The sequence below is a fragment of the Trachymyrmex septentrionalis genome, unplaced genomic scaffold (genome assembly GCF_001594115.1).
Source record: "Trachymyrmex septentrionalis isolate Tsep2-gDNA-1 unplaced genomic scaffold, Tsep1.0 scaffold77, whole genome shotgun sequence".
NCBI lineage: Eukaryota > Metazoa > Arthropoda > Insecta > Hymenoptera > Formicidae > Trachymyrmex > Trachymyrmex septentrionalis.
The window spans coordinates 331400-342201 of NW_017305957.1; the positions used below are offsets into that span (position 1 = coordinate 331400).

At 31.4% G+C, this 10802-nt stretch overlaps 2 protein-coding genes across 5 annotated transcripts in view; one reads left to right on the forward strand and one right to left on the reverse strand.

The window, feature by feature from the left end:
- Positions 1–214: 214 nt before the first annotated feature.
- LOC108754154 (28S ribosomal protein S18a, mitochondrial) lies at positions 215–1948 on the reverse strand. The gene is made up of 4 exons (XM_018496246.1): positions 1775–1948; positions 1509–1642; positions 903–1026; positions 215–364 (listed from the first exon to the last, which is right to left on the reverse strand). Exons 1-4 carry the CDS (start codon positions 1875–1877, stop codon positions 243–245), a joined length of 483 nt encoding a protein of 160 aa, XP_018351748.1. The 5' UTR covers positions 1878–1948; the 3' UTR covers positions 215–242.
- A 798-nt stretch (positions 1949–2746) lies between these two features.
- Positions 2747–10802, forward strand: part of LOC108754164 (UBA-like domain-containing protein 2) — a 16688-nt gene continuing 8632 nt past the window's right edge. For 3 of the 4 annotated variants that reach the window (XR_001939693.1, XR_001939694.1, XM_018496279.1), the window contains exons 1-2: positions 2747–3253; positions 9709–9783. Coding sequence is in view for 2 of the 4 variants with exons in the window: in XM_018496279.1 (XP_018351781.1) it covers positions 3146–3253; positions 9709–9783 (183 nt within the window). In the remaining 2 variants the exon portion in view is untranslated. The remainder of the gene's footprint in view (positions 3254–9708; positions 9784–10802) is intronic. The other variant, XM_018496280.1, reaches the window with a different exon arrangement.

The following is a 10802-nucleotide window of genomic DNA, read 5'->3' on the forward strand; positions in this document are numbered from 1 at the left end:
TTATTGCGAGTAATAGTCATTGCAACAATACTTGTGTGATAACAATGCTTTTGCAAAGATTGTTTTATCCATATAATTACGCACTATTAAATTATAGAAATTTGTATGTCACTAAAATTCTTAATCTAAGTTTTTCTAATTTTAAAATTTGATTGTAAAGGAGATAATTAAATAGAGAGTAGATCAATACATTCGATTAAATAATGATACTCAATTGAGTAAATAAAATATACTATTCAATTCTATGTTGTACATTTCTTGTGTTTATATTTGTATCGTATGGTATTCTCATCGAAATATGTGTTATATTTTCTCCATTTTTCTGTAGCCATAACCTCTTTTGGAAGTCTGTCTGGTAACAAGCCTAAAAAATAAGGGAGACAAACATTATTTCTAGAAATATAATTTTTCAACTCTATATTATTCGTAATTTTTTTAACGTAATTAGTGTAATTGTGTAAGATGTTCCTAACATTCCAACATTATATCTCAATTTTCGTTATTTTTGATAATTTATGATGAAATATAGATTGATAATATTCTAAATGCTTTAAATAGAATAGAACTTCATTACACTTCAGTATATCTAAGTGCTTTAGCTTATATAAAGATAATACAAAAATTTTTGCATTATAAAATAATTTGTGCCAAATATGTATATAAATATACATGTATTTAGCAAATTTATAAAATTGGAATGTCTTGGATACCTCATAAATAATGAAAAGTTAATAATAGGTTTGTTATTTTCAGTTGATTTTTGGCACAGTTTATATTTTTCCCTCTATGTTGAAAAGAAAAAGTGAGAGGTAAACAGTGCAAAATCTCAGCTAAAAAAGACAAGCTTACAACATTCTCCGATAAATTTAGATTAACATACAGAAATATATATATTAACGAACCTGCTCTTTTAGCCATAGTCACTAAAGTGGTAACTTTATTCTGCTGTATCTTACACAGACCTGTTATTCTACGTGGCAGTACGGTTCCATTTTTTCGTAAGAACTGATTTAGAATAAGAACATCCTGTAAAACATAGAAAACCTCAGATTTGATGACTAATATAAATTATTCATATAATATACAGAATGGCCATACAAATGTTGTACTATTTATATAATAAACCTGAAAATTTGATTACCAAAGCTTGAAAGCAAGACAATTAAAAATTTTAAATTAGATACAATGCAAGATAATTAAATTATATGACATTTTATAAGTCATCCTATAAAATACTTTTGTCCATTTCTCTATCAATGCAATTTAAGTTAATTCACTAAAAAGATGAATAAATTAAACCAAGATTAAATCAATCATTAGTAGAAACAGGCATTTATATTCTTGTCTGCCAATATTAACTTTGATGTAAGTTTACACTTTATCCTTTTCTAATTTTTAGAACTATAAAACGATAAAAAGTAAGTTAAACTAAAGATTAATTTTTAAACCAAGATTAAAAATTAATTTACATTGGTAGAAATGGGCAACAGAGTGTTAATAAAACTTACAGTATGTTTAACGTCAAGTCCCGTAGCGCAAAGAGAACACGCATTGGACTCTAATTTGAATAATAAATGCTCCTTCTTATGTGGCACTGTTATAGCTTCGATAGTTAAGACATTATCTTCTTTCTTCTTAATTACTACGACAAGAAATTAAATGTAAGTTCGAGTTATTGAGACAAGGTTACGTACAGGTTAGTATAGATAGTATAAGTTGGCAATAAAAATCACAATAAAATTACGTGCTCCGCTCTGTTTAATAGCGAACTTACTCTGTTTTAAATGTGTGATTGCGGACAGTGATATGCTTCTATTAGATTTCGAGAAAATCAGACTTTTCCCAAATTGCTTTACAGACAGAAACAGAGCTGCCATTTTCGACCCAGTGATTCTCGATGTTTTGCTCGTACATTCATAGCATTTGTAGCGGTAGTCGGTAACGAAAGAATTAAACAGATTTGTATCTTATCGAAAATATTAATTTTGTGGAAAATTTATAGTTTATTTTGTGCATATAGAGAATTTCATAAAATTCCAACAGGCTTTTTTACATTTTAAATTTACATTTTTTATTTTAATTTTTAAAATTTCATATTGACTAAACAAATTTGAAAATTTTAAACAATTTTAATGTTGATTTTCGTATTTTTATATAATACTTTTGTATAAATAATAAATATTTTATAACTTTAATATTTTAATATTTTATTAAATTTATTAAACATTGAACTATATAAGATTCGTTTTTTTTTTATCTGCGCTGCATTACATTTTTTGCACTTAGAACGAGATAGATGAGAAAAATTGAAGAGAAATATGGAAAAGTCGAAAAAATTCAACTATAAAGAACAAACTATATATACACGGGGTGTATTTGTGTAATTGTTTTACCGCATGAAGTTGCATCCATATGCGTGTTTTTTTCTAAATATAAAACTGAAAGCTTTGATGTTTTCTTTTTAATATTAAAATTAAAAAGAGAAAAAGAAAGTAATTTCCTGTAAAAAAAAAAATTTCAAAATCCGACAATCATAATATACGAATATTTAGAGATACGAGACGTTCGATCACTAGAAGCCAACTTCAAGTGGGACTGACGCCGCGTGACGTCACGTGCGCAGCTAGTCACACTTCACTTCGTTCCTGTCGCGTTCCCCGCGTCCCACCTCGTCATCATCGTCGTCGTCGTCGTCGTCGTCGTCGCCGCGCGGCCGTAGCGCTCTCGCGGCAGTCGCGATCGTCTGCGATGAGTTTAGTTTTGAAAACAAAGGGCCGCCCGCCGTATACCGTGGTGCGTCGTCACACGGCTTGCGCTTAAAGAAAAGCGGAAGCGCCTCCGCGAGTGCGGCGCAAAACGGCGGACGAGGATTAAAACGCCGTGTGTTGTGAGACAAGTCGTGTACTACGATTTCAACGGTCTTTCCGTCCCTCATTCGTTTCAGCTGTTTATTCGTACGTCCGTCCGTCACTCTCATTCTCTCCTGTGTGCTTCTACCTATACAGATATATTAAATATCTATAAAAATATTTATCCTGTTTATCCTCTCTCTTTCTCTCTCTTCCTCTCTCTCCTGACCGACCCCGAAATTTCCCGTGACACTCTTCCTTCGTGTCATCGTTGGAAACGTGATCAACACAAAAAAATGGACGCACTTCGGGAGCAGGTGATGATCAATCAGTTTGTGTTGGCCGCGGGCTGTGCCAGGGAGCAGGCAAAGCAATTGCTGCAGGCAGCACATTGGCAGTTTGAGGTGAGCAACAAATTACAAGATGAACTATTTGGACTGAGAATGTAAAGAATCGGAAAGGGAGGGGCGGGGGAAGGAAATGGGCCCTGAGAATATGTCCCTCCCTCCCCGTTCTGTGACGTCTGTGTATATCGCATATACACGTATTATGGCACGTAAGTGGTGTATCCTCGCCTCGCGGACAGTGCTACGTAAACAAAGCGACGAAAATGGCCGCCGTCGTCGCCGCTTTAACGCCGCGTGATCCTCGCGATGAGGAACGCGCCGATCCGCGAATCGACGTTCGTTCTTCGTCGGGGCCGTCGACGAAAGCGCGAAGGCCACGCCGCTGTCTCGTCCGCTTCATTCATAAAAATTGCGTGAGCCGATATGCCTGCTAATGCGGCACAACGCTCGCAACACGCGGCCCGATGTGGGATCGCAAGAATAACAAGAAAAACATAAACCCGTAGATTTGGCTTTTATTCTTGCAGGTAATGCCCGCTTTCTATCGCTGCAGATTAACTTTAATCTTTGTTTAAGTTACTTTTCGTCTCTTTTTAGTATTCTAAGAATTAAAAGACGATGAAGAGTAAATTAAATTAAATCTACATTGGTAGAGAAGTGTTGGATTCCACATGTGAGATTAACTTTAATCTTGATTTAACTTACTATTTGTCTTTTTCTAGTTCTAAGAATTAGAATAATTCTTTGAATAATTCATAGAATTAGAAAAAGATAAACAGTAAGTTAAAGTTAATATTACATTGGTAGAAGTAGGCGGCTGTACTAGAACTTGGAAGGTTCCTCTGTTCTTGGTTTCTTGATATATCTTTTCTCTTTTGTTTTTCATACTCGAGAGAAAAGGAGAAAGGATGAGCTCTGCAAGAAGTTGAGCTAAAAAAACAGACCTTTCCTAGCTCTCATTAAATTGCAAAGTGAAGCCTGAGACATAATTAAAAAGTCCACGCGATATAGGAACAGGAAATAACAGATTCAATCTATTTAGAATTATATTCTGGTCTATATGTTTCCTGATAGATTGAAATTCGTTATTCCCTGTTGCCTGTACTTTTCAATTGTGCCTGAGGCTTCACTTTCAGTATAGAACATGTACATGAGTTCATCTATAAAAAAACAGACGTGTCTTTTGTTAGCCCCGCGCTTGTCGTAAATGTGCAACATCGTGGAACAGCGACCGTAAATAATAGGATCTGCAGAAACGGTCTTGTCTTGCCGATGCTGACGGGAGCGTTGCGGCACCCCGCACGTTGTATCGCTTTCATTTCACTTTCGCATCCGGCTTGCGCACAGTTGTTGTACAACCTGCGTTTGTTTTCATTTTGCAGATTTGTGTGACAATCGTCATCGTTGCGTAACAGGATTTTGTCGCCGCTATTGATTCATCAACAATCCTTTCTCCGTGTAGGGTGTCGTATCGATTGTAGCGTTATATTACGCCATAGATCATAAATTGTGAAATTATTATGCAATATTATTGCTCTAGAGTCGCACATCCCGAGAGCGATTACGGCACTCTCTTTGGATTACGTCATTTTTCGCACACGACGCAAGATCTTATCCCAATTGACGGACGTAGGACGACGGGAAAGGGATCGATAATTGCTATTTGCGGCAAGTCACGTGGTATACCGGTGTTTACACTCGCCTTCTACAATCCTGTGAAGCTGAAGTTACACAATCCTGTGCGTTAAAAGCAGGAATTGGAAATGACTATAAATTTTTGGCGAATTCAGGGCCCGATGCCCGGCGGGCACGCAAGCATGACTCATCTACGTAATTTTCCGCAGATGATGAAATCACATCGTCGTTGACATAAAATCCCATTTCTTGATATGTCTATATAGAGAAAAAGTTTCTTTAAATCGAACAAATTTATACATTGGAATAGTTAAACCAAATGGATGTTTAAATTAAGAATGCGATTACTTTCATTAAAATTAAATTTTTTTTTTAAATTTACTGCTAAACAAAATATGTTTCATTTAAAATTTAATTTATTTCAATGAAACTAATGTAAATAGAATTCTTTTAGTCCAGACAAATCTTTTTCTCTATATGTGTGTGTACACGCACACGCGCGCGCGCGCATACACACACACACACACACACACACAGAAAAGTTTATGTTAAAAACACATTTCACGTATTTCAAAAAGACCACTTAAATTTTTGTTTTTATTTAATTTAATACAAGAAAAATATTAAAAAGTAAAATAAATATTATATAGTAATTAAAAAATATTATAAATGTTATATATAATAAAAAATAAAATGTTATATAATAGTTAAAAAATAACATAAAGTTATATAAAAAAGTTAAAACAAAAAATGTAAACACTGACACGATTTGTAAGCAGACTGCATATTTTTAAAGTAAAATTAATATATATAAAATTAATACGTATTTTATTTATTCATCTCAGAATGTTTTTTAAAACGTAAATTATATAAGATAAGAATGGATACAATATGTAAATTTTCAGATTAGAATGAATAAAATGTGTTAATTTAACATATAAATGTTAAATTCATTGAAACATGTTAATTTAACGTTATAAATGTTAATTTTAATGAAGAAATATATTGTTTACAAATTGTGTCAATGTTATGTTTTTTTATGTTAATTTTTTACATATCTGTGCAACATCCAATATTCATTTTGTATTAAATCAACATTTAAGTTTATAATTTACATAAAATTTAAGTGAATTGTTAGAGATACGTAAAATGTGTTAAATTTACACATTAAACATAAATTTTCCGACTATGTATGTATGTAATATTCTTTTCCTTAGCAATAAATCCGGTAGAAAAAGATTGATTGTTTATTGCTGAAAAGGAAACCTTTCGCTAATTTCGATTTGTGATAGGACTGCTAAAAATAGATATGAATTCTTGTTACATGTGCTTTCACACGTAGGGATTGATTTTTCATTTAGGAATTGAAACAATTCTTCGATATTAATTCAATATATCTGATTTCGATGGAATGTTATCGAAACCGTGTAATGTATAAAAAATGTTTTAAACAAAAGGTAGTGTAACATTTTATCTACTTTATAATTAGACATTTTATATTTAGATTTTTCAAAAATGTCATATTTTGTCAATCTCATCTTCATTTTTAAGTAATTAAATCATATATTTATTAGGATAAAAATGAAAAAGTTTTATTACAAAATCAATTATATAATAAAAATGTTTATATATTACTGAGAAAGAGAGACGAAAAGAAGAATGAGAAATTTTTTAGAAGAATAGAGATATGCTATAATTAATCGCTTGCATTATTTATTCGTCAGAGTAAATAATGCAAGCGATTTCAGGATAAACCATGCAATCCTTATGCGCTTGTATCACGTAATTCATTTTTAAACACACGTCGATAGAGTAAAAAAAGGAAGGAGCAAAAAAGAAAGAGAACGAAAAGGAGGGAGAGAGAGAGAGAGAGAGAGAGAGACTATATTGCGACACGCGCTAACGCATCATTGTGATTAGAGTTAGCTCGAGGAATCTTTCTGTGTCTTTGACCACAACGTAAACAATGCAGCAATGTGTATTTATATACGCCTCGTCTCGTCTCGTCTCGTCTCGTCTCGCCTTGCCTTGGCACATACATCAACTCGGTGCAGCGCAATGTACACGGTGTCCCATTATTGTATCGCATTCAATCTTAATCATTGAAAGGAAAGATTAGCTTGTTAGAAGTCTGTTTTCTAATTCTATAAAATTACTATCGTGAAATGTCAGTGAGTTTTATTAGCTTTATTGAGTCTGAGCATTAAAGTATATACACGGAAAGAATGATTTTGCTGAAGTATCTAAAAATTTAGCTAGATACAAATTGAAAGTAACTTTAGATCAAAATAATTACGTAGAATCTTAACCATGATGAATAATACCGCAAAAAGTTTTAACATTCTAAAGTATCCTACATAATTATTTTGAAAGCCTAACAAAATTATTTTTGTTAGATCTGCATTCAGATAATTAAAATAAATTTTTATATACACTTTTTTTGTATTAATTTAATTAATACAAGATAAATATGTTAGAAAGTAACATAAATATTATGTAAAAAATTAATACAAAAAACGTAATATTGAAACAATTCATAAACAATTAATTTTATTATAATTAACATTTACAATGTATTAAATTAACGTGCTTTAATAAATTTAACATTTATAATATGTGAAAATACATTTCATTTATTTATCTGAGAATTTATTATTTTAAAAAACATTATTTTATGTAATTTGTACATTCAAACTTAAATAATTATTATTGTAATTGATTCAAAGTTATTATGTTAAGAAACGTTGAATATATATCAATTTAACACAAAATATTCAAATAATTACGTTATGTTAAGTTAATACTTGGATATATTAAAAATTCAATATAAAATTATAATATGAATTTCAGTGGACCGTTTCTAACACAAATATAAAATATTTTTTACTGTGTACTTCAGCATAACTACAGACTGGAAGAATATTTGTTTGATATATTTTCTTGTTTTTATAATAATGTTGTGGTATAAACTTGTTAGCAATTATATTGATTTCAGTCTATGCAACGACAGGCGCAAAACGGTCGCAAGGTATAGATAGTATAGATAATAACGTGAATGTTATAGCGAATTCTCTCTGCTCGAGAACTTTCTCCGTTCAAATGGTGCGGAGTATTAAAGCGGAATCATGCAATCCGAAGTCGTGGTCGAATTTACTTCTTATTAAAACTTTTTATACCCTCACCTCTTTATTTAAATAAATAAATCAACTAGATAAACAAAAGAAAAATATATATCTATATGAATTATAATTATTTTAATATAATGTTAAAAAAGCTGCTTATGCACACTAAAAAAAAATTATAACAACTTTTGAACAAATATCAGACATTCAAATAAATATTGAACGCACGTTACATCATTATCATTGGGATAATGAATTTTATATAATCGCGATATAATTACACCGATAATTGTAGTCGTTAATTAAATATTTATTGCGTAATTATGCAACTCGTTGAATTAACGCCGTATTCTCTGAAACAAGTTAATCTCTAATTTTATTTATTCAGTAAAATTTGTTTTTTTTTTTTTCGATTTGCTTTATTCCAAATCTCTTTCCCGTTAAATTTTGCAAATAAATACGTCAAACTAATTGTTCTTTTTTCTCGGTATTTCCCTGAAGAGAGTATTTTTGTTTTGTATTTATGAGACTGTTAATAAATACTGAAAAAAAAACAAACGGAAACACAGACATACGACGAATCTACCTTTGCACGTTTATTCCTTTCGCTGCAACGCTGTTCTGACCGAAATATGAAACGCGTTCCTTGCCGCGCTGGCTTATTACATTCTTATGCTAATATCCTCAATGTATCCGAGAGTATCGAGTATCACCGGCGCTTTAATTAAACGCCGGTGGTTGAATGTCATGGTATATTGCGTAACGCGTTTGCCTTGTAATAAGCGTTAAACTCATTGCGCGCCGTTTCGAGCAATGCTGCTCTAATAAAATTACATTTATATAATTGTGTTTAATTATTATTCGGTCATTATATTATCACAAGTTAAAATAGTCGCTTAGGTGTTGAGAAGCGGAGCTGTTTATAAATAATTATTGATACATTAATAATTGCTGATAATTCACGAACCGTTAAAACCATCATGTTACAACGGTTATCAGCAATTATCGGATATCTTTATCGGCAGCTCCTGGGAAGTGCAAACGTATGGATATCCGACGCGCAGAGATCGGATATCGATACTCTAAAGCATCGGACGATACTGACGAAGTTGCTTGCAAAATGACCGAAAGATTGCGACGGATACTTTAATGACATCTGGCAGAGTTATTCAGTCCGATTACGTCGTCCTCTCGCTGTTCCTAATCATAGAGACGATCCCTTGCACTCGATTAAGATTCATGCGGCTAGAGACGCAAAAGCAGTGTATTGAAACTGTATTTCAACACATTTTACTATCCCAAAAATAAAAGATTAAAAATTAGAAAAAAAACTGTCTTTAACAATTAATGTCATTCATTGTAAATGGATAATTGATCTGTTTCTTTATTTTATTATAAACGAAACTTAAAAATGAAAGAGAGATGTCTGTGATATCTATTTCTTTTCAATACTTTAAATATCTATTGTTTGAAACAAATTTTTAATTTTTTTCACGATCGTATGAGCATAAAAATAGAATTAAGAGACCTAGATAATAATCGATTTAATTTTACAATTGCATCTAAAAATGCTATAATTTTGCCTGAAAATTTAAGCGACAAGTATTTGAGAAATCAGGGATTTTCTTCTTACGTTTAAATAGACGTTCTAATATTAGTATTAGAAGCAATAATGCGTAAATTTTTTTATGTATTATTTTCACGCAATATTTAATGAAGCGTGTTTTTCTAACGATCGTGCTTTCTCTCTTGCAGACCGCTCTCAGTATTTTCTTCCAAGAGGCGGCGATACCCTCCTGCGCGCAAGGAGCCGGCACTCACTTCGGCCAAGTAAGTCTTTTGCATCATTCACTTCTAACGCGACCGACGAGAAAAGCATGTAAAAGGGAGCCACGTAAATCGGTGCACTCTGCGCAATCAATGAGTATTTCTGTATCGACGACTGTATTCTCAGTTTCTCGTTTCATACATTAAGATATACTTATAGACAAATTTTGCGCTAAAGCTTGGATCCGTAGTAGAAATGACTTTATAATATAAAACAAGCAACGCAGAAAAATATGATATCGTGCGTCTTCGTGTCATGCAAACATAAGCATGATTGACATCACGCTATAATATATTTATATGTTTATTTTTCGTGATATATTTTGTATCAATTTAAAAAGAGAAAACATTAATCGCGCGTATATAGTATAACATTATTGCTATATCAATATTAATATTATATTAATGAGCATAAATGTCAATTATTTCTTATATACGTAATGAACTGCCATTGAATTTATACCATATGTTTCTCGAATTTCCATATGTATTTAAAATATTGCTATAATTATATATTATTATATTCTTATGATTCACATTCTATCACATCAATAAAAAACATTTGTGCAATACAAGAACAATTAAAATTCATTGACATATTATAATATTCTACATAAATTATTACCCATTTGGATTTGAGAGATTCTGGAAACTCTTTGATCTTGTATTATATAATTCGTTATATCCAGTGAATGCGGCGTCAACGTGACTAGCATTGTAACTTCTTTACATATATAACACTGGTGACCTCGAAACTACAAATACCTAAGAATACTACTAAAGATCTAAAATTTTTATCGAGTCTTTGATTCTCTTTTTATTGATATTTTAAATTAATATTATTAAATTAAATTATAAATTAATTGCAACAACATCTAAAATCCATTCCGAGGCTCTCCAATGTAGATTAACTTAATCTTGATTTAACTTATTTTTTATCTTTTTCTACTCCTAAGTATTAAAAAGGGATAAAGAGTAAACTAAAATTGAACTTTATTTACATTAATAAAAATGGTCATGAA

What these genes read in the sequence shown, in the direction of transcription:
- LOC108754154 (XM_018496246.1), bottom strand. Translation starts at nt 1,877, where the DNA reads ATGGCAGCTCTGTTTCTGTCTGTAAAGCAATTTGGGAAAAGTCTGATT. An exon ending in AATCACACATTTAAAACAGA is followed by an intron (nt 1,643 to 1,774) that starts GTAAGTTCGCTA and finishes TTCTTGTCGTAG; the next exon opens with TAATTAAGAAGAAAGAAGAT. An exon ending in GACTATGGCTAAAAGAGCAG is followed by an intron (nt 365 to 902) that starts GTTCGTTAATAT and finishes CTTATTTTTTAG; the next exon opens with GCTTGTTACCAGACAGACTT.